Source organism: Hydractinia symbiolongicarpus, chromosome 5 (assembly GCF_029227915.1).
Source record: "Hydractinia symbiolongicarpus strain clone_291-10 chromosome 5, HSymV2.1, whole genome shotgun sequence".
In the NCBI taxonomy this organism is placed as follows: Eukaryota; Metazoa; Cnidaria; class Hydrozoa; order Anthoathecata; family Hydractiniidae; genus Hydractinia; species Hydractinia symbiolongicarpus.
In genome coordinates this window covers 27801375-27825590 of record NC_079879.1, presented here as the reverse complement: position 1 = coordinate 27825590, position 24216 = coordinate 27801375, and the positions used below count along the sequence as shown (strand labels likewise).

The window sequence follows — 24216 nt, the reverse complement described above, 5'->3', positions numbered from 1 at the left end:
AGTAGAAAGCAAGTTGGACCAATGGTATAGGTATCTCTGGTGGTCTAATAACAGTAGAAGGAGAAGATTAACCAGTTTATTTGGGTTGAATCCCCAAGGATGTTAAACTTCTTGTTACGTACTTACACACTTCCTTTAATGCAGGTTATTTTAAAAAAATAGTTTGCAAGTTATACACCTTTAGAAGAATTTGACAAATGCAGCTTACTTAACTCTTTCCTGTGTTTTGCCACTCACATACCTAAATATTCCTGGTAGAGCCTGAATAATGTTAACCTTTTAATTTATATATATATTATATAGTTTATAAACTTGCAAAGAAATGCTGACTTTTAAGATGCTGCAGAGTGGTGTTACTTGTCTACCTGGTGTCAATTCTATAACTGCTGAACAAATGCATGCCAGTGGTATAACACATGTATCTCAAGTTTTTGGCAAATTCTTAACACTAAAAAAGGACAAAGAATTATTCATTGATTGGATGAAAATGTTTGGGGCTTGCGATGAACAGTGTTTTGTTTGTTTTGATGCACTTTATGCTTTTTCACAACACCATGTATAATTTTAACAATGCATGTCACAGTGTGTACTTTTATTATGCTAAAATTTACATGGATCATTAATCTTCGCATTCCTAATTTTGTGTGCCAACTGCTAAATAAAAAGAGAAAAAAAGAATGCAATTTAACATAAGATGCTTTTTTAATAAAAAATAACCTTTAAAGAGATCTTACTTTAAATTATTATCTTAAGAAAGCTCTTTATTGAGACCTCATTTGGCAAAAAACAAAAGTGACAAAATTTTCTCCTAGATAAAGAATATTTTGTCCAATAAAGTATTGTCTCATCAGAGAAATATGCCTAATTTTGAGCATAAGATTTTATCAGTTTGGAGTAAAAACTTAATTATAAGAAGCTTAATAGTTAATTATAAAAGACTTTAACATTCTGTTTTATATTTTATTAACCCTTTTCATGCAGCCTGAAATTTGCACATAATTGTGCAGTCACACCGCCAAAATTTTAGATTGCGTAAATTTCAACACAAGTAGGGCTGTAATGTGTGTGTATATTACCTAATAATGTTTGATACTATGGATTAAGTAATCAAATGCTTCCAGTTTTGTAAACTTTTACTGTATTTAGTTTTCATTACTTTCTGCTCAGGGCTTTTTCACACAGCAGATTTGGTACTGGATCCTTAAAGTGCTTCCTTGACTATTTCTATAGTCATCAGAACACTTAGAGCAGCATACAGATTCGATCTCAATTATAAAAGAAATGACCCATAAGAAAAACGTTTTGTTCATCCTCATTTTATCTTATATATTAGAAATTGCGTTCGTGTATAGTATAACAAAAACATGCATTTTTATTTGTGTCTTTTATTGTGTTTTTTATTTGTTGTTATTTAGAATATTATTTGCAGATGGTTTTGTTAGATTTTAATAAATTTTCACCTAGGTTTCTTTTGAGCCTGCAAGATCTTGAAATAAAACCAGTATATACATTTTCGTGTTTTCTACTTTGTTAACATTTTTGTTCTGTCTATTATAGAAAAGTATATTAAAAAGACGTACAAAAAACAGAAGCACAGTTTACAGTGGTTATGTGTTGCAAAGGTATAGTGCTGTATTTTTTTGTTTGTTTTACTGCACAAATATTTTAAGTGTTCTGTACAAGTCACGTCAAAATGGGCAAAACATTAAGGTTGATAGGATTAATCAAATTGGTCTGAAGATAAACAGAGATTTTAGAGTTCGTAGACTCTAGACCCTTTGTTTCTTTAACCTTTTATTAAAAAAAATGTTACAAGCCATCAAAATCATTTGTTGCTTTGTGTTAATAAACTGGTGTCTGTACACTATTGTCAGGGTTGTTATTTATGTATGTTTTTTTACAAAATACTAGTTACTTTTCTACCGTTAGAAAGGGATTTGGTCACGAAAAAGTTTGAATTTTCTGAGAGAGTCTAGACAACCTAAGTCTTTGATCTCATTGTCTTTAAAAAAATAATCGGAAAGAATAAATAAATGGATTTAGGCAGATCATGAGGAATTTAAAATTTGGTCTCAGAAATCACAAATGAAGCAAATTGTACCAATTACCTTAGCTCTGAAATGCTATACCCTTTTCTCTTACTTAATCATTCATGTGGTTATTTATGTATTTTACTATATTTAATATCCTCCTCATCGTTTGCAGTCATATCGTGGATGGATCGACTTACTTTCACCATAACGATAATTTTGCGAATTGCTGGATTCAATACATAACCAATAAAAATATTGAAACAAGCTGTAAGGAAAAATAGAAAAAAAAGTGATACCTACTAAATAATATTGCGCCAAATAATTATAAAGATTTCCAATGAGCTGATTATACTTTTGCTAAACAATATATCCTATTGAATTACCACCCAGCGTCGGTATTTTTGCGAAGTAATGTTAGATTTATCACAACCTTTCGCGAAACGTGTAATCCCACTTAAAACAGTTGCCAAAAATCCTTTTTTCTCACTTTAAGATTGTCTCGGGTTGTTTTGAATATGTTGCTTTGGCTGGTATCATTTTTATTATATAAATAAGTTATACACAGGAGCAGGGAGTGAGGTGGTCAGTGTGGTGACAATTTTTTTTAAATCTCAAATTATTATTTTTTAACTCATAAGTTCGACAAGGGACTGTTTTCGTGGCAGTAATGTTACGCCCAAATCCTCTTTTCAAACAAAAAGGCAATGTTAATGATGCAATCAAATTGTTGACCAACAAGATGCAGCATGGTATTTAACCCTGAATGAAAATATTTTATGTAACCAACAGATGAACCATCCTACTGAAGAAAAACTGACCCTGACGTTTTGTTACCAAACGAGCCTCCAGTCGTTCATTAAATTCAGTATGCACGCAGAATCAGTTAGAAAAATGGCGATCAGGATAAAAAGAGGATCTGGACCATCTGAAATTGATACTGATGGAGGGAGAAGGATACTTGCCGTCCAAATCTAGAGAAAGTTCTGCCAATATATGTTAAACATTTTCAAAAGTTATGCATTACTTAGAAAGATTCTGCATCATTGGAAGCATTCTTGGAATGTCGTCTGATTACTCTTTATGCGAACCTAGCGCTTCGTTTCATTGTTGCTGGTTAATCAAAGTTGTTATATCCGCTACAGGTGTAGATATAATTTGATCGGTTCGATCGTTGCAGTCTGTGAAGATGTGGTTCATACAATATTTCAGGATGAGAATGCAGAAGCTGTGTTGTTATTGAATGCTGTGAAAGCTTTACCGCTGTGAACAGAAACGTTTTCTTTCATAATATAAAAGGAATTTGCGTTTATGCACAATAGTCTATAACATTTAGGTTATTTGTGTTTGGAGGAATAAAGCTGAATTCTGAGAAAGGGAAAGCACAGTGCGATCATATCGTTGTGGCTGTTGATGCAATTGCCATATGTCCCACGATATTCATGATTATTGAGGTAGCCAACGGAAGAAATGCTGATGATGTTTCTCCTGCTAGAGAGCTTTTCAGTTGGTTGGTGAAATGAACTGTGCCTATTTGTGCTAAAGTTTGGATATTTTTTGGAGTCATGATAACAGGTGAGTCATGATAACAGGTCTTTGATTGTGTGTGCTAAGAATGAACACATGGCTGATAAGATCAAAAACTTATGCAACGAAATTCTACCGGACGTTTTAACCGACGAAAGTTCGAAACGATCTACGGACATGTCCGACCGAACTGGAAATGTTTTAATCACACCCCCGAAAGACTAAATGTAAAGTTTTTTTAGCGAAAAATATGGCGAGCAAAATTGCTCGCGTAGACACTCTGACGCGAGCAATTAATTGCTCGGGAGGTTATTTGCTCATGGCAAGGCCTGAGCATGGTAGCTTTACTCCGGTCGTTTTCGCTGCAACTGGTGGTATGAGTGGTGATTACAGACATTTATTTAAACGATTATTTGAGTTGATTGATGAGAAAAGGAAACAAAAATATCACTTAATAGCCTGCTAGGTAAAAATAAAAATATGTTTTTCCTGAATCAATTCCATCGAAGACGTTGCAGTCGGTCAATATACCATTGTAATGAAAGTTTAGGGGATAGATCGCAGGCTGACGTTAGCAAATCGATGGCCAATATCACAGTTCAGTGTTGTTGTTTTTTCTTGTTCCGTCAACCTTTTCGATGTGTTGTTATCTTTTCATTATCTGTTTTATTGTAAAATATTTTCTGGCCGTTTTACGCCATAGCCAAAATAAAAAATAAAAAAAAGTCCAGTAACACTGAAATTCAAGAAAACGTCGTAGTAGGCTGTTAGTTTGTCGTCAAATAATGAAAATATGTCAATATTTTTGTTAAATATCATTAAAATAAAAAGGGAATGTTTAAAATTGTGGTTGAGGTCGTATATTACACTGAAGACAGATGCAGACGAAAACTTGCTACATGTTACATTTTTGTAAATATACAGTTTTTGAAAAAAAGGAATGTTGAAATATCACATTTATGACCACCAATAAAACAAAGTTTAGGTGAGGATTTCAAATTTTTCACATAGCTGCTTTCTTAAAAAAGTTCGGATAGAATTGCGATTTAAATTTGTGAAATCTTTTCACGTTCTTAAATAGTTGCAACCTAGCAACAGAGAGTATAGAGAAGACGGTTATCTCTGTGTAATAAATTCTTTATTTGAAACACCTGCATTTGTATAGGAGGTTGGATATGTGATAAAAGAAGAGATGTATCGGCTGGAAGCATCTGCTAAATATCTTGTTGCTTTGCTCAAAAGTTCAACTACTTTGTTTAGAGAATCTTCTGGAAGACTTATTTTTCGTTTATGTTTTTAAATAATTTTTTTTGAACTTTTAACAAGACGGAATGGATTCGAGTCTCACAAATATTTCTTGCGATAAATTTTATGAACTGAAATTAAATTTTCAAAAGAATCGCATAACATTGAATCTTTACATAACTTTGTTTTCTGTGCGAATATGTAGTGCGAGATACTTTCTCTTGTGTGTCATGTATACTTTCTCGTGTGTGTGTCATGTATGTGTGTGGTGTTTAGTATTGCGGGATATTTTTTGTGTGTATGATATGTGTGTGTGGTCATCAGTAGTGCGGGACGTGTATTTTCACTACAAACCTTCGCAACCATGATAGACATTGTTTAAAGACCACAATATGTAGCAATGAATTTCTATAGGGATTTCAAAAGTTGGTTTTTAGGCTGACAAATTTTTATAACCGTTGTCGGGCAGTTTATGGCTATGATTGGGTAGTTTGTCACTTAGTCTTGACTCACAATAGAGCCTTAACCCTCGTTAGAACTGCACGAGCGATAAATGGTACCGTGATTTGTGTCACGTGTTACAAAAATTTTAATTCTCTTAAGTACAGTTGACAAGTATTATGAAAATTTTTGTGAATAGGTTTTATGTTTTGTTGTCGTCATGGAATGTATTCATTAGTTAACTTCTCACCCTAGGTGATAATGAAAATGCTGACGTAATTTAAAATGACATTAAGACAGATATGCTGATTTGGCAAAAAAATTTTATTTAAACGTCACTTTTTTAATGCACTGAGAAAAATAAATACCCGTTATGTTTATACATAAAATGGTTTTGTTAAAATGGCTTTGAATGGTTTTAGTAAACAAGCTTTAATAAGACTGAATTATATTGAATTCTCATTATTTCGATAAGTTTATAAAAAAAACTTTTCTTTCTTTCATTAGCGGTTTAATATTTCATGACGTTTTATGATTATAGACATAGCAATTCTCGTTAAGTTAAAAACGTGAACAGAGGCTTGAGCAATGTGAATGGTACTCGTTGAAAATTAATGAGGTTTCAGCGGTTGAATAATTATTATAATTAGCAGATAAAGTGGTTTTGTTAGAAATTGTGGACAGTTGTGTTTAGTTGGAATATTGTCAAGTTGTTGTGTGTAGTTGAAAATTACAAAAAGGAAGTTTTCTACACATCACGTTGTGTGTGGAGGGAGAGTAATTTTTGTTTTTGGATATCATATACCATGTTGAACATCACAGCCGTTGTTGTGTTTTTAATTCTGCTAGCTATTGTTGCAGTTTTTCTCAATATTTTGTGCATTTACATCATCCGAACGTCGAAGACTTTACGCGATAAATCATCGTCACTGCTCGTACTAAACCTTCTGGTCGTGCATCTCGCGCAGGGATTGTTCGTGTTTCCGTTTTATGCTGGCAAGAAGTTAAAAGTTGCAAGTTTATTTTGGGGTCGTGTTTTTGCGAATGGTTTTCGTTTTTCGTACATGTTAACTTTTTATGGGACATGTCTTGGTGTGTTGTTTATCTCCGTCGATCGATTCTTAGCAGCATTCTGGTTTAATAAATACAAGCCAAGGGTCACCAAACGACGTGTAAAAATAGTTTTGGTTTTGTTGTGGATATATATTATTTCACTGTGTCTCATCCCGTTTATACCTCAGGAAAAAACAGAAATTTCTTCAAAAGTTGGTAGCGTTAATAAGATCAATTCGACTTTGTCTATCAACTCGACTTTGTTAATGAACTCGTCTCTGCAATCGAACTCTACTAAAAAAAATCGTCCACAGTTTTACTTTTACGTGCAGCAAAAAGAATGGGTTGTTTTCATGCTCTGTGTAAACACAGCCTTGCCGTATTTGTTAATCATATTGTCCTATGTTTACATTATACACAGATTAAAAATCATTGAGAATGTTCGCACCGGGGAGCGTGGTCGTTCACATAGCGCAGTCACGTTAATAGACCGAAGTGGAAAGGAGATAGAATTGAGAAAAAAAGATATAAGAAAGTACAAGGAAGTGACCTTGCTTACTTTCATCTTGGCCATCACTTATGCCGTCTTCTGGACTCCTTCTACTATTTACTATCCCATATTGGACATGTGTAAGAATTGTTTTCCAGAAGATTACGACGATTCTCCTTTAGAGCAACACATTGGTTTTATTGTGAAGTATTTAGCTTTTCTTGATGCTGTTGCTGCTCCACTGATATATTGTTTTCATCATGGAGAATTTCGAAAATCTTTACTGCGAATGCGCAGTAAATTGTTACGTGAGCATGCGGTGGAGAGCCACGGTAACGACTCAACTGAACTTATGTAGGATGGAGCTGTAAAAAGTAATAAGTAACAAAACAGTAACATCCACGTAACCCTTCTAGGGAGAGATCTCATTTCATTGTATCCAGTGAATATAGTAACTAACTGCATTGTAATTAACAGCGAAAACTGTTGTATCAAATCTTTGTGGAGGAGTGCGTATACGTAAAGGCGCATTAAAAGGCGCAAAAAAGGATCTTAATTTAATTATTCACCTTCGTAACGATGGGATATAATAGGAAGAACTATTTTTATAGCTATGTGATTTATTTTTGTAAATTTTGTGTAAAATAAACCCAAGTTGGATGAAAAAAATTTGACATGTATAAATTGATTGACATTTTCTATTCTAGCCACGCCTTATCTATATGTCATTTCCAAATAAGATCGAAAAGCTGCTGTATACAGGCTAAACTTTACTTATTCATACTCTCTGCTAACAAGAAGGTATTTAATACTGTAGTAGATCGCCAGAAGTTTTAAACATAACCTCTCAAATTTTAATAATGTCTAAAACCGTTTTTATTTTGGTAATGTTAAAAGCTCTTTTTCTAGTTTCGCTAATATCGAAAACCGTTTCTCTAGTGTCGCTAATATCGAAAACCGTCGTAAAGTCAGTCCTTATGCTTTCAAAATAAGTTAAAATTGACAATTCTCCTCTTCTCTAAATCAGGAAACGCAAATGTGTGGTAGAAAGATTACATCAGCTATATTAGAAATTTTTAAGAACAAAAACTACAACAGAATTACAAAGCCAATTTAAGCAGCTTCGCACGCTTTAAAAATCATCAGTCTTAAAAATGGTAACTTTAAACCAAGAAACTTTCGCGAAAGTTAGTTCCCGCAAAAATTTTCGGAGTGGCTCCTCATAATATGTTGAAATAAGCTATTTGTTAATTTTCGCGAATTTTTATTTATTCTGCAATTATTTTATGAAATAAAAAAAATTCGTTTATATAACTTTCATTCTCACTATTTAAGGTTTCGTGTAAAATTATGAATCAATTCTCTTCATGGGCACAAAATCATGTGGTTTTTTATTGTTGATGGCTTTTCATGGTAACTTTACCGTTATTCAAGATCTTGAAGAAATAATAATCAAATAATAATCAAAATTATCATTCATGAAAGTTATTTCCCCCGAAAATTTTTAGAAGAGGCCAATCACGAAAGTTAGTTAATTTCGCCATTTATTTTCTCTCGCAAAAGTTTAATACACGAAAGTTTCAACTACTTTAAATTTCGCAAAATTCTTTTTTAAACGCATAGCTACTTTCGTTTATCAGAATGCTGTCGACTTTCTACCAGTTTGTATGTCAGCGGAAATACGCGCATGCGCTGTTAGTACTGGATATTTACTAAAGCCAGTTTCACTTACGTCAGCATGTAATTGGTTTGTTTGGAAAACAATTTAATTTACTGATCACGTGGATAATTACATAGTTTAGCAGGATATAATTAAACAAAATTAATTGGCAAAACAAAATTAATGTATCAAAAACGAATTGATAGTAAATCAAAAAAAACGAAATTGATGTATTGATCATTGTAAACTGAAATGATAGTAATTCCAACGATATCACATGATCGCTTTTCTTACTTGTAACTTATCTCGTCTTCCTTCTTTCAAAAAAATTAACGTGTTTGTACAGCGTGGTCACACCTTGAATTTTTGGAATAAAAAAATTAAGACCTACGTAAAAATAAAGTTGTTTAAGATCATGTGTGATATATGCATTCTGCGCATATGTAATTTGTGTGCGTTATTGTAGTGGTGACAAAATATTTTAACCAATAATGTACAGAGGATTGATCTGATACAATGCAGCTTACAAACATTTTTTGCAACTCAAGTTAATTACTCTTGAAAGAGCAGGTTTAACATTCTCTAGCTTATGGCTTGAACGATTTCGTCACGAGCTCTTAAACTATCAGAAAAACTTGTTTAAATTGCGTACGTGAACAGGTTAATTTAACTCATGGTGACCACGGTCCTGGAAATTCCTGAAAAATCCTGGAAAATTTAACTTGTCCTGGAAATTCCTGCGAAATCCTAGAATTTTGACAAAAAATTGAAGATGTCCTGGAATTGTCCTGGAAAGTTATCATGTTAAGAAAAATGTTTGCAATTCTAAATATTTGAATCTTTTTACGAACGTTACAGAAGGGATTTTTTCAAAAAACTTTTTAGGTAAAGTTTTCTTAAACTTCTTTATTTTACATCATTAAGCATATTTTTTAATTAATTTTTCATTCGTTTCCCATAACCAATAAATGCGATGTTGTTAAAACTGTAAGTGTTTAGAGACCGATACCTTTTAAGAAAGCTTCAAGAACATGCTTTTTTAGCTTTGCCTTTTGAGAAAAAATCTCAAATTTTATTTTATTTTTCTATCGAATTCAAGTTTTTCTTAGTCCTAAAAATTCTTAAAATTAACATCATACCGCTTAAATTTTGTTGACATCAATGAAAGGTCTCAGAAATCAATACTTGCCCACATGGTCAGAAGTTTGTTCACAAGACCACAATGACAGAAAAACTACTTTAATATGCTCGACACCTAATTTACTGAATTAATTTTCTTCTAAAGATATAAATAAAGTGCTAATTCCTTAAAATTTAAAACATGAAAACTAATTCTCCAGATGAAAAGTAAAATACTTTATTGAGTTTTACAAGTTCATCATATGGAGAAACATCATAGATTTTGGTGAGGTAAAGTTATACACTTTACTCACTATAACCTCGAGAATAAATTGGCTATATTCCCAGAACGAAAAATGATAATTTTTGACGTTGCTGCTTCAAGGTAACATAGCAAGAAAACTACTACACCTTCTTTTGAAACGTGCTCCTTTGTGTCAAAAGTCACTGATGATTTCAGTGTATTTTTTTTCAAAATGTCATCCTCAAAATTTCACACACATGATCTTTTATGTTCCCCAAGAACTGTTAAGATACTTCAATACACTCAGAGTGATTGTTACTATTCTCTTTGTTACAATGGCCCCTATGGCTCACTTCTATTCTCAATAAAAACACTTTTCTTCTTAGTCAAAACACTTCTCTTTATTCCTCCGAAATCTTCTCTTCCGTTCGAAACACTTCTCTTCCGTTTGAAACACTTCTCTTCCAAAGTTTGAAACACTTCTCTTCCATGAACTCAAAAAATTCCCAGACCTAATTCTAGTCTAGAAAATTGATTGAGCTGGTTTTAAATAAATAACAACCCTCGTTCTCAGGCATTTTTGCCTTTTCGAAATATAATGGGTGACGTCTAAAGTCCCTGGGGACAAGGATGAATGAATGACATACCGACTCTTGGACAAAAATAAGATCTAGTGTTCTTAGTAATCAATAACTCTGTGTGTCCACTACACATACTTTAGATACAAATATCTTTTTTGATGCACCCACTAAATTCTAACCAGGTTGGTCAATATTCTTACTTTTTTGTTGTTCTCAACAAAACAACTATTGTTTTTAACCTAGAATCCTAACCTAACATTCTTATAAAGCATATTCATTAGAGTTTATTTTGTCATTTATCGTGTCCATTGATAAAAGTAATTACTCAGCTACTAATCTGAATTGATTAGTGATATTATTTTATTCATGCACATGCTACGGGACCTGCTAAAATAAGCTGTCCGTAAATTGAGCACGTGTTTGCCAAGTATACTTCTTGCGAAAAGTGAAAAATATACACAAACCATAGGTGTAAAATTACGGACCAGATTTTAAATTTTTTTGCGAAAAGAAAGTTTAAGGCCACATGCGGAGAAGTGTTAAGTGCAGAAGAGAAGTGTCAAAATGCAAAAGAGAATACAGAAGAGAACTGTTTGGATCATAGAAAAGAAGTGTTTTTAAATTTGAAGAGAAGTGAGCCATAGGGGCCATCGTACTTTGCATTCTTACTTCGAATCACTCGTATTCATTGCCACTTCTCTGACGAAGGCTAATTTATTTTCATAAGATTCTAGCATTAAATCAATTATATTTTCCAAATGGGAAAAAAAGAATCACCTTTGGAAATATTTGGGCAAACTTTAAGGCCTGCATGTCAGGGAGCCAGAGAACAATGGTAAAAGGGTTAATTAAAAACGAGGTTTGTAAACTGCTGCAACATATTTGGTTTCCAGTGGTCCACAAATAATTCTATAGATTGCATTGCATAAAAATTTTATTGGCTTGTGATTTTTAAAGTTAGCAATTTCTTACGGAATTGTCCGGGAATATTGAACTGATTTGTCCTGGATTCTCCTGGAAATTACATTTTAATGTTTTGTGGTCACCATGTGACTACAACCTTTTTCGTACAAAGAAAAAAATTATCCGTTGTATCAGATATCGAAATTTCAAATTTTAGATTGGTGCGGCGGTTTTTAACAAGCACGCACATTCCCTGTTAAATTGCGGAGGCATGCTATGGTTAGCTACTATAGCTATAATCGGATGTTACCTTTAAAATAAATTACTGCAGTAAAAAAATTAAATGTAAGGGTATCAATAAAAAACAAATTTTGTTTTGTAAAAATTGCTTGAGAAAAACAAGAAGTAAACATAACACGTCACCAAGATCACGTGGTTTATTCTTCGTGTTGATAGACATTAAAACGAAATTAATAAATATGCTGCCACGTTATGACATAATGCTTTCTGATGTAAAAGAAATGGATAGAGTTTTTTTAGAGCACAAATAATATGCGCAATATAATTGTCATGCACCCACTATCTCTTTGTTTGATCTTATGTACCTTCTCCGTTCTCGCTTGTGATGAGTATGCCTTTTGAATGTCATGAAAAACAGCTGTTAAAATATAAGTCAATAATTTTCTCCACTTGAAAATACAATCGGTTTCTCCAAGCTCTCACAATGTTTTGATGATGTTGAATTGGCTGTGTTTCATATTCTTGATATTTCCACCTACATCGTAATCGTATTTTTGAACTCATTGTTTCAACCTGGCATTGCATGACATGAAATCTGCATCGTATAACTTTGAAAATAGCTTAAAAGTTTTTTTCCCTATTTTGTTTCTTCTCATTTAAACTATTGTTGGATCATTTTAGTTGTTGGAATGTGTTTAGTTCCACTGTTATGTAAACTTTATGTCTACATATACGCAGAAATTATACATTTACACGAAGTTCCATATTTGAAGTGAAGTGAAAATTCTTTATGTTTACATGATACTGGACGAAATGAGACTCATTTTAATGTTGATTGCATAAGGAAATAAAATTTTTCAAATGTGTATTATATAGTTTGTGCGCATGTGCCGTTTGCACATGTCCGAAAATGAAAAATTTAAACACACAATGGTAACGCGACGAAATGGTATAAAATCGCATTTCATGCTCAGTTGAAGGCTACCTGAAGCAGACCATGTATAAATATCACCACTACCCGTGTTGATAGTATAACCGATATAAAATGTAGAAATGTCAGATTAAAATATTATCATATCACAGTAAGTCTACTCTTGTTCTAATATTACACCTCAATTTTTTTGTGTTTTTTTTTAATTTAATAATAATGAAATTATAAAATTCCTAGGTTATAAAATCGTTTCATTTTTATCACATGATTATGACCTATCAAAACTTTTATAAGCAAAATTTTTATGAAATAAAGAATTTAATTATTTCGACGATGTTGTGAAAAATTTAGATGTCGCAGCGTAACATTAACATTAACAGATAAAAAAACTCACACTATTTCTAGGTCCCTGAGTTTAAGTTAACAACGTTGAGTTGAAGAATCGAGGAAACACCTGATCAACAGTAATTTTGCGAGAAGAGAAGAATAAAGACGTTTGAAATAAAACTAGGCCTCTAAAGGTTTATATGGAAAGAATTTAAAAGTTTTTATGGATTTACGTATGCCATATAAGAGATTTTAAGGAAATCGTACTCTATTTGTGGCTATCGACGAAAATTGCGACTCTTATACATTCCGAAGTAATTTTATTGCTTATACAAAGATTATTTTGGATTAGTTGGTTTATATGCAGAAAATTTAAACGTTTTTTGGGTATTACACGTCCCGGCAAATTGCAACAATTTGCAAAACTTCTTATCAACACTCTATATCACCATGGTAACCACAATGTCTTATGCCGTAATATTAATAACATCACTAATTACTTTATGTATTGATTTTAACGATAGCATTAAGACCATTGAAATAAATGGAACGATTGTAAAAGGTGACAGAAGCTATAGTTACGTTATTAAAAGAGGTAAAGCAAGAGTCTCCTAGTATAACAATACGTGTGCTACATTTAATTTTATTTTGCAAAGTGGCGACGTGGAAACCAACCCAGGGCCCAAACCCCAAGCAACTAAGTGCATTAAATGTAGAGCAACTATCAGACGAAATCAAAAGCAGCTCGCCTGTGAAATGTGTTTTAATCGAACTCATGCAAAATGTGCCGATACCAACTTGACACATTCCATAATGAATTGTATTCCGGTAAAGTGGACATGTACCGACTGTACACACTTATTAATGCCGTTTGCGCGAGAGAATGATTTGAATTCAACTATTTCATCAACTATTTCAGGTGCAACATACAGCAGTCATCAACACGCATTGCATGAACATTATCAAAAATTGAGAGTACTGCACATAAACACACAATCGATGACATCTAATTTTAACGATTTACTGGTATTATTGGATGACCACCCATTCGACATTGTTTGCTTATCCGAAACATGGCTAAAAAATAATGCTAATTTATTGGAATACGTCCGTATACCTGGTTACTCAATGGAATATGTGAATAGAGACCAAATTCGAGGAGGGGGTGTTGGAATTTATGTGAACAGTTTGATCAAATATCGCATTCGAAAGGATATTAATGATATGTACGAAAATTTAGAGCATATATGGATCGAGGTAGATGGCCGAAACAAGCATAGTAAACTACTTCTTGGGGTCATATACCGATCGGAAAGAATCATCTCCTTTTCTGACTGGTTAACTAAATTTGAAGATTTGATAACTTATATCCAAACAACATGGGATGGCCTGCTACTTATAACAGGGGACATAAACATAAATCTTCTCAAACCAGAATGTTGCCAAGTAAGACAGTACAACAATATTTTATCTGCATTCAACCTTAAACAGATAGTATCAAAGCCAACCAGGACGACTCCTTTAAGCGCAACATTGATCGATCATATGATAATTAACAATAATACCAAAATCGCACATACTGATGTATTACCATGCGAAACTATTAGTGACCATGATGGACCTTACGCTATCATCAACATTAAATACGATAAGTTTAAACCTCGATATAAAATGATAAGAGATGAAAGGCAATTTGATAGGGAATCTTTTGTGTCGGATTTCTCGAACCTACCGATATCAGTTATATACGCTATAGATGATCCAGAAGAAAAAGTGGAGATACTTCACAAGTTCATGCAAGATTGCATTGATAGACATGCCCCGTTAAGAAGAACAAAAATAACAAGACCACCATCTCCATGGATTCATACTTTAAACATAAAAAGTGACCAAACGAAGCGAAATAAACTTCGAAAACTTGCTCATGAAACTAACGATCAAATGATATGGAACGAATTTCGACAACTTAAAAACTCTGTTAAGAAAAAGATCAAGAAAGCTAAAGTTTCCTTTTATAGAAAAGCACTTAGTTCTAAAAACTCGAAAGAAGTGTGGAACACTATCAATCGAATTTTACATCCTCCTTCGAAGCCTCTTCATTTTGACGCTGATAGTGTAAACACTTTTTTTGCCGGAACAGCTGAGCGAGTTACTGGATCAATTCCAAAATCTGAAATTGATTTAAAGGAAGTACCCCAAACATTACCACCATCGACTTCCAAAATGTTTCAACTCAGACATGTTAAGTATGAGGAGGTACTTAAAGAACTTAAAGGACTACGTAACGATATATCAACTGGGTTTGATGATATACCAGTGAAATATGTTAAATTACTAGCAAATGAAATTTCTTCTGTTCTAACACATATTATAAATACGTGCATTGAGAAAAAATGCTTCCCGTGTCAATGGAAAGTGGCAAGAGTCGCACCTATTCCAAAAGTGAATGTTCCTACATCAATAAAAGAACTACGACCGATCTCCATCCTTCCTATTTTATCCAAAGTATTTGAACGTCTTATCCTTACACAAATGATAATCTTTATCGATGAGAAATCTTTATATTCCGAAAAGATGTCCGGGTACCGAAAAGGACACTCCTCGACTACTTTGTTGATGAAACGTAGAACGGATATCAAAGAAGCAATGAGTAAAAACGAAATCAGTCTTGTAGTATTAGCTGACTTTTCGAAAGCCTTTGATACTGTTCAATATGAAACTACAATGAGGAAACTCAACCAAATCGGTTTTTCCAAAGAGTTTGTTGAACTAATTTTGAGTTACTTGTGTGGCAGAAAACAAATTGTGCGAATTAATGATAAGACCTCTGAATTTTGTAACGTCACATCTGGTGTGCCGCAAGGGTCAATATTAGGCCCTGTTATTTTCAATTTATACGTCACTGACCTGGAAATGAATTTGACAACGAGTACGTTACAGTATGCTGACGACACCACTTTGTTTACGTGCACAAAATTAAATAATCTTGCGAAGGCAAAGGAACAAATAAACGGAGATATAAGTCAACTTCAAAGATGGTCTACAAATAACAATCTTGTTCTGAACAAGGAAAAAACAAAGTTAATGGTGTTTTCAACATCACAAATGTCAAAACGACACAATCTCAACGACCTCGATTGTACTGATATCAAACTGGATGACTTCCAGATTGAAAGAGTTCCAACATGGTCTGTATTGGGTGTTAAATTAGATGAACACCTAAGTTGGAATGATCATGTACAGAGTGTAGTATCGTGTTGTCATGGCATCTTATCTATATTACGTAAACTAAAACGCATGGCACCATTTAAGTTACGAAAACAATTAGCTGAAATGCTAGTCTTGTCAAAATTAGACTTTAACGACACTGTTTATATTCCATTAACAACCATCCAAATTCGAAAGCTGCATAAAGTGATGATACGTGCAGCCAGCTTTGTATGGAATAAGTACAGCCATACTGAAGATATAACACGTTTAGGTTGGTTACCTATTAAACAAAGACGAGAATGGCATTTGATGATCACAGCCTTTAAAAGTGTTCATCAGAATAATTGGCCAAAGTATTTGAAAAATGAAATTGTTGTTCACAAAAGAACTCTTCGAAATGCTGACGAAATTCGATTAAAGACATCACTTCGCAAAAACACTTTCGAAGATGTAACAACTACGTCTTTCAATCGACTTCCTAAAGACATTCGCTCGATTAAAAAGCTGATAACATTTAAAAGAGAGACAAAATTATTTTTACTGAAAGAAATTTAAGTAAATTTTTGTGGATCATTCTGTTGTTATGCGTTAATTGACTTTTCCTTACTCAAATCGCGCACTTTCTCTTCTGTGTTTTTGTTTTTGTTTTTGTTTTCTCGTCCGTTTCTTTTAACAATATTATTATTAGTATTTTTTTTTTTTAATATATATTAGAAATTTCTTTCAGTGTAAGCATAATGTATATATATACATATATTTTAAATTTTATTAATCTCCTTGTTTAAAATTTTCTGGATGAAGAGCTATGTATATTTGTATATGGATATGCCAGAATATAGTCTTTTAATAATAATAATAATAATAATAATAATTTGTTATATTCTTCTGATTGCGTTCTGTCGTATTTGTTTAGATGGAAGTGGTGAACGAAAATGTTGCAACGCTGAGTAACTCAGAAGTATATCATCTGCTCGAAAACGAAAAACTGATCGAACATAAAAACACCAACGTGGCAACGATAGCTTATGAAACGATAAAGCATCTTGAAAAAACTCCTTGCCTTTACCAAGACAACAAAATTGTTCAAGACTTTATGAGAGCGTTAAAACCATACGATTTCACGAAAGCAGAGAAATTACAACTGCTCAACTTGCGGCCAACATCTATCGTGGAGATGCAGTTGATTATCGAGGAACTGGACGAACGGTTAAAGACCGAGGAAGAGTTGCAAAAATTAATAGATTTGATTGAAGAAAAACTACCTCTGCCAGAATCTGATAAAACGTGAAATTTTGCAACGAATCACGAAATATCCCCGCTCTCTTTATGTTTCCATCTCGTACAATTTTTTTTAAAAGCAATTCTTTTATGAGCCACTACTCAATTAGAGTCATTGCTGAGCAAATATAGTGCGGAGCTAATTTGTGAAATTCTAAAACACTATCAAGTATTTAAACATAGGGATAATAGAAGACTTTTTCCCTGTTCTTCTTTTTGGTCTGATGTTTACATTTTTTGTACACACTTTGATGACAGGCAATCCTTGCATGCTTTAGAAAATTAAAGCAACATTAGACTGGATAATAACAAACCATTAGTTTTAACTCAAATGTTGCGTTGCTTATAAAAAAAGTCGTGTATTGTTTTTGTTTTTTCATTATTTGTTTTTGCTTTCATTAATTTTCTGAGCAGAGTACTAAAAATGCCGTGAGATCGTTTATCTTAGAGAACATGTTAAAAACCGTTAACCTTCTCGTCTTAACTAAATTCTAGTCTTGAAGTAGTCTCTTATAAAATTTTGGATGTATGGAAAGCATAATCAGTGATTACGCACCTCAAAATTAATTAGCGTAAAGAATTTCAGCGATTATTTTCGAACTAACGACCAGATCTTGTTGCAACTTGCACTTATTTTTTCACCTGAATTGCGACATTTAGTAGTCGTCTCAATGTTAGAATTTTATTTTCTTTAGCTATTTTATTAAATTCACTATTCATTCAAATGAGCCCCAAAAATCTCAAAATTTTAAGACGATTGAGGTTCAGGCCATAAAACAGTTTTCTCATAAAAGAAATATGTAATTTGATAAGAATACAAGCCTCACATTTTGAACAAAATTATAACAGCTTTAGGCTCAAATCATTGTGTGTCGATATAAATTAGGAGAAGGACGAAAATTCTATTACAATTCATTCTCAAGCCAACGAGAATTTGTTTTGCTTGTGTTCGCTTCCTTTATAACTACGTAAAAATAACTACTGACAACAAACAGTGGCTCGGTTGTTAATAGACAAAATTATAAAGCTCTTTGAGCAAAAACAAACACACAATTTTTTTATGAAATTTGAGGATAGAAATTATATATAAGAACAAAATGCGGCTGAATTAGGCTGAATAAAGATTAAAAAATAAGAACAGCCAGCCTCAAATCATATTTGACAGTTTCTTATAACAAAAGCGTGTGAACTGAGAATTGCATTTTTGATGCCGTGCATTATTTTATTTTATTGCATAACAATTATTTTTTTCAGTTGTGTATTTATGAATGACACGCTCTGTTTTTTTATTCAGGACGTAAAAACAATGTGCGAGTCCAATTTGTTTGATGACGTAACTTCCGCCCTTCGGAGATTCGTGTGTAAGTTACATGGCGTAATGGATGATCACAACTATTCACCTACTCTTCACGTGTTGTTTGATAAACAAAAAAATGAACCTGTCGTATCGGACCAAGAAATTGTAAACCTGTTGTGGAGCATGTTAGAAGAACTACAAAATATACTAGAGTATTCCAATGTCTTTCCTAAGCGAGTCAAGGTCTGGATGGACGAGACAAGACCGACCAGTGATAAATGCTTACAGACTGATCCTTCCATGATGACTGATGATAAACTTATTCAAATCACCTGTGATAATAACGAATTCAAACGTCGTATTGATGCGTTTATTAAACGAAAACGAATAGAGTCCGATACGTTTAATCGTCGCGAATTCTGTAAAATACACAGTGATCCGACAACAATATCGTGTGCACGCACTGATGCTGTTTTTGTTCAAAGAAGGAGTCAAAAAAGTTTATTAAAAATTAAACGTGTTCACAATTTGTCAGGCGACCGCAAGAATGAACCGATCAAGCTTGATGAAGTGAAAAATTGGCCTCCTTTGCATCCGTCCACCTTGCTACCGTTTCATAAATTACCACACGATTTGAAAGAAAGGGTGGGAAACATACAGGCAATTTTATTCGAAAATAGACCGTTAAATCAATTTGCGAACGTTTATGAAGTTGTGCGAGCCCTGGAAAGTAGAGTATTGTACTTAGAATCTCTGTCACCAGAGTACTTTCAAAAATCTATAGGCGTAACATCACGTGGGCCAGTGGTTAACACGGACTTTCGACGGGAGGGTGAAATGAACCAAAGGGAGGAAGGTGAAAGTGGTAATCTGGCGCTTCTGGAAGAGAGGATTGCACAATTACAGGAGAAATTAAGACAGAAAAGTAAAAATTTAAATAAAGACTAAAAACAAATAATCTTTTTTTTCTTCTAATTTACGTTTATATATGTAAAAATAAAACTGAGTTTTGTTATTCTGAGAAAGTCCCGTCTAGCAAGCACGTCAAAGTGAACCTGACGAATGTTTTGATGCCGAACCGTGGTTTTACACTAGAGACTTCAACGAACGGATTTTGCTAAAATTTCAAACAAATTGTACTAATACGTTCTTTGAGTTCTGATCTAGTTAAAGACATTTCGTATAAATTTGACAGATTTTGAGCAAAACATGCGATCATTTTTTAGAAATTTTTCGCTCGAACTTTCGGTTCTACCTAATTTTTTTGTGGGGAACTGATTGAGTTTTAAAACTATAACCTTTTTTTGGTAAGTAACGACTGTGTAAGGTGGGCAACGCAATCTCTACTTTCCGTTTGCTTTTTAAACACAGTTGCTTGTCTCTTCAATTAATTATGCAGAATTATTTGATTTCGTACTGTCGAAAATTTATCCATTGACTTACAATGACATCATTGTCGTCTTGATTATAATTTCTTTTTCATCTTTGTGCCTCTTTTTGCCCAAAAGTTATCATTGTTTTATCGAATTTTTGTTGTTGTTGTAATTAATAATGTTGTTAAATTATATTCTTGTTTAGTCAACAAGTGTAAACAGGACTTTCTCTCAAAAGATGGATTTTCGCTTCAACTTTGGCTCCACAACAGATACTACCATGTCTAATATAAAGCAGTTGAAAAATGCCAGCGAAAGAAAAGCTGTGAGACACGTATTTAATCCGAACTTTACAAACAAATGGAAACATCCCTTCAAAGAATACACCCTCGACGGTAAAGCCATGTATTACATAGATCCCGATGAAGTAAGCAAAGAAATACAGTCAGAAGGAGACCTAGAATGTCTCTCCTCTTCTGACCTTCAATCAGGTGAATATGAAGGTGGTTTGAAAGTATGGGAATGTACGTTTGATTTACTTATTTATTTGAACAACAATGCAGAACTGCTAAAAGGTAAACGTGTGTTGGATCTTGGATGCGGGGCTGGCTTGCTGGGTTTGTTTACATATTTCCTAGAAGCGCAAGAGATTTGCTGGCAGGATTATAACAAGGAAGTTGTTTTGAATTTTACAATCCCGTCGGTGGATTGCACAATGCAAAAGTTCAACGCTCCATCGCATGTTAAAAATAAACTCACATTTCTTTCGGGGGACTGGGAGAATGTTAGCAGCTTTCTTTCTGACAACAATTTTCCAAAGTTTGACATAATCTTATCGTCTGAAACTATATACAATAAAGAATACTACCCGAAACTTTTGCGCATACTTCAGGATCAGTTACAGCATGATGGTATGGCGTTGTTTGCTGCGAAGACATATTATTTTGGCGTCGGAGGAGGGACGAATGATTTTACTGCTTATATTGAAAAACATGGAAATTATAAAGTAGACTTGCTGCAAGCGTCCAGTGAAGGTGTAAAAAGAGAAATATTGAAAGTTTGTAAACGGGTATAGATCCTTAATGATAGTTGAGACAGTTTTATTAAAGTGGATGGATTTGTATTCTTAGGTCTGTAATTGGGTCAACAGCAACTATGAGGTTGAGCTAATTGTTCATTTAAATATTGCTATCAGTCCTTTAAACACCACGCCATTAAAAATGCGGTCTTAAGATTCGAAGTATTACGCAACAAGTGAGAGGGGAGGGGGGTGGATGGTACTAAATTTTTTACGACGCTTTACAAGGGCTAGATAGGTGGTAAAAATGGCGTAATTATTAAATGCTCACTAGTTTCTCATCAGGCTGGTTATTAGTTTAGATTGATGGCTTCGGCACGTGTTGGTTTAATGAGAAATGTAACAGGACTTCCATGTGTGTTTAGCGACAGTAGTAAGAGGTGTACTTTGTGGTAAAAAATGACTAAAAATCACAGCCAGGTATTACATGAGGCACGAGTCACCTTAGAAGATACAAATATTTATCGGAAGTTCTAAGAACCTATACTTTAGGTGAATACTAAGTCTAAAACCTCTATTTATAACGCAGAAAGCCTTGATAAAGCCTACATTGCAATAATCAATTTCGAGAAATCCGTTATTTTCGTAAAAATTTATGTCATATCCTTTTGTTCAACACATTGCGATCGGTATTTCGAAAAAATAAACTTCATCGAACAGCTTGTCCTAAAGTAGGCGAGATTTCTAAAAAAATACGTTTGCCAGTCTGGATTCTTGTGTGTATGTATCAACTCTATTTTAGCAAAACCGGAACAGTGTCACGCGAGTATTTAATTGTACGGATAGGAAATTAGTTAACTAGTCAAGCCCGACAATGGCACGGAAATTTGCCCGTCATAACAAGTTAAAAATTTTGTGCATGGTTAAGTACCACTCAAAGTTGGCCGAGAGACAGACAACGGCTAGTATCGTAGAGGTTTTCATGGGAATTAAGAACAACAACTAAACAATAAATTTTATTAAAATGAATCTGACTAACACATAACTGGTAAAGTTAAATGTTTCGCCTAAAATTCATGTAGCTAGAACAAATCTTTTTTCTAAGCAGAGTAAAGCATGTATAAAACGCGATAAAAATGTGTACAAAATGCCTACAAACTACAGCAAGCGACATTCTTCAAAAATTACTTGAATGTCAGAAACGTTTGCAGAATTAAATTTTGCTCTTACGGAAACAAATCAAATTAATTTACCCATTAATTTGATTTTTTTTAATTTCTTTAAATTCGCAGCCGTGCGTGTTAAAGCCTGATTCACACTTGTTTGTGTTCGCGTCTTGAAGTACGCATGCGCAATAGCAGCTTCTTTAAGACGAACGCAAGAGTGAACCAAGAAAAATGCAAGCCGGTCACACACAAAAAACTTAAGCAATATGGATGGTGAAGAAGCACTGATTTTTTTTAACATTGAATTTTTTCGAGAAATCTTATATGCTAAAAATTAGGTATTTTTAAAAAATTGTTTACGTACCATCTAACAAGTTTGCTTCTTTGGCTACATCCTTCCAAGCAAGTTTGTTCTTGTTTTTATCTTTAAGACTTTTGTCTTGTTTATGATTTAACACACGGGGTATTTTCTAATTGCTTCACTCAATTTTTGCTCTTTTTCAGTTGCGATAATTTTGACTTTATTCACTTCTCTCAGTGAAATGATTTTTATTTTCAATTTTTTTTCTCGAAAAATCTCTTTGCGTTTCTTGCGCACATTGCCTTTTTGTGTTCACATTATAAAAATATACCGCAACAGTGAAGCAAAAGCAGCGAACGACGCAAGATATAAAAAAAATTTGATATTCTTGCGTCGCTCTTGCGTCACTTACTTCATTTATGTTCACACAGTGCGCAAGATTGACGCAGACACAACGCAGACGCAAGTAAGTGTGAATCAGGCATAAGTTAAGGCGTTCACTGCAAGAAAAAGCATATCAGTTCTAGAGAAACGCGTGGGTAAAGTACTAGTAACACTTGCCAAAGTGTACGTAATGAAACCTAAATAAGTCTGTTTTAAGACCTTAATTCTTTAAATAATTGGAGAAGTTGTAGATAGAAAAAATTTCGCGAATTTTATTGTTGTGGCCTAAAAAGATTTTCATATAACGTAAAGAATGAAGACGTGTAGCTTGAAACTTCACACGGCAGTTGAAAGTCCGACTGTGGTGTTTCATCTCAACGTAGATTTTATTTTGGGGTGGACCGCTATTTAATGCACAGAAATGTATGTAATTTGTGCTTACTTCCAAGCAAGCGCACTGATCAAAACTTTTTCGGTCGCAGCTTAAGAATGATCCGTAATGGCGTTCATCTAAAATTTGTGGTTGTCTCGTGTACAGTAATAATTTTATTTCATAATATCAACAAAACAACTTCACTCATTCTTACTGTGTTACCACTATTCACAACAAAACAACTTCACTCATTCTTACTGTGTTACCACTATTCACAACAAAACAACTTCACTCATTCTTACTGTGTTGCCACTATTCACAACAAAACAACTTCACTCATTCTTACTGTGTTGCCACTATTCACAACAAAACAACTTCACTCATTCTTACTGTGTTACCACTATTCACAACAAAACAACTTCACTCATTCTTACTGTGTTACCACTATTCACAACAAAGCAACTTCACTCATTCTTACTGAGTTACCACTACTCACAACAAAACAACTTCACTCATTCTTACTGCGTTATCACTATTCACAACAAAACAACTTCACTCATTCTTACTGCGTTATCACTATTCACAACAAAACAACTTCACTCATTCCTACTGTGTTACCACTATTCACAACAAAACAACTTCACTCATTCTTACTGTGTTACCACAATTCACAACAAAAACAACTTCACTCATTCCTACTGTGTTACCACTATTCACAACAAAACAACTTCACTCATTCTTACTGCGTTACCACTACTCACAACAAAACAACTTAAGTCATTCTTACTGTGTTACCACTATTCACAACAAAACAACTTCACACATTCTTACTGTGTTGCCACTATTCACAACAAAACAACTTCACTCATTCTTCCTGCGTTACCAATACTCACAACAAAACAACTTCACTCATTCTTCCTGCGTTACCAATACTCACAACAAAACAACTTCACTCATTCTTACTGTATTACCACTATTCACAACAAAACAACTTCACTCATTCTTACTGTATTACCACTATTCAC

General features: G+C 33.6%; 3 protein-coding genes across 3 annotated transcripts; all 3 read left to right on the top strand.

The window, feature by feature from the left end:
* The first annotated feature begins 1538 nt into the window (after nucleotides 1-1538).
* On the top strand, nucleotides 1539-19578 carry LOC130645809 (MAP3K12-binding inhibitory protein 1-like). Its single transcript, XM_057451913.1, has 2 exons — nucleotides 1539-1622; nucleotides 18574-19578. Exon 2 carries the CDS (start codon nucleotides 18586-18588, stop codon nucleotides 19522-19524), a length of 939 nt encoding a protein of 312 aa, XP_057307896.1. The 5' UTR covers nucleotides 1539-1622; nucleotides 18574-18585; the 3' UTR covers nucleotides 19525-19578.
* Nucleotides 5643-7474, top strand: LOC130645808 (adenosine receptor A2b-like). The gene has a single exon (XM_057451912.1). It carries the CDS (start codon nucleotides 6050-6052, stop codon nucleotides 7142-7144), a length of 1095 nt encoding a protein of 364 aa, XP_057307895.1. The 5' UTR covers nucleotides 5643-6049; the 3' UTR covers nucleotides 7145-7474.
* Nucleotides 19579-20034: 456 nt separating the features above from the next.
* LOC130645811 (histidine protein methyltransferase 1 homolog) lies at nucleotides 20035-21132 on the top strand. The gene has a single exon (XM_057451915.1). The coding sequence runs from the start codon at nucleotides 20188-20190 to the stop codon at nucleotides 21022-21024; it is 837 nt and encodes a 278-aa protein (XP_057307898.1). The 5' UTR covers nucleotides 20035-20187; the 3' UTR covers nucleotides 21025-21132.
* The last annotated feature ends 3084 nt before the right edge of the window (nucleotides 21133-24216 follow it).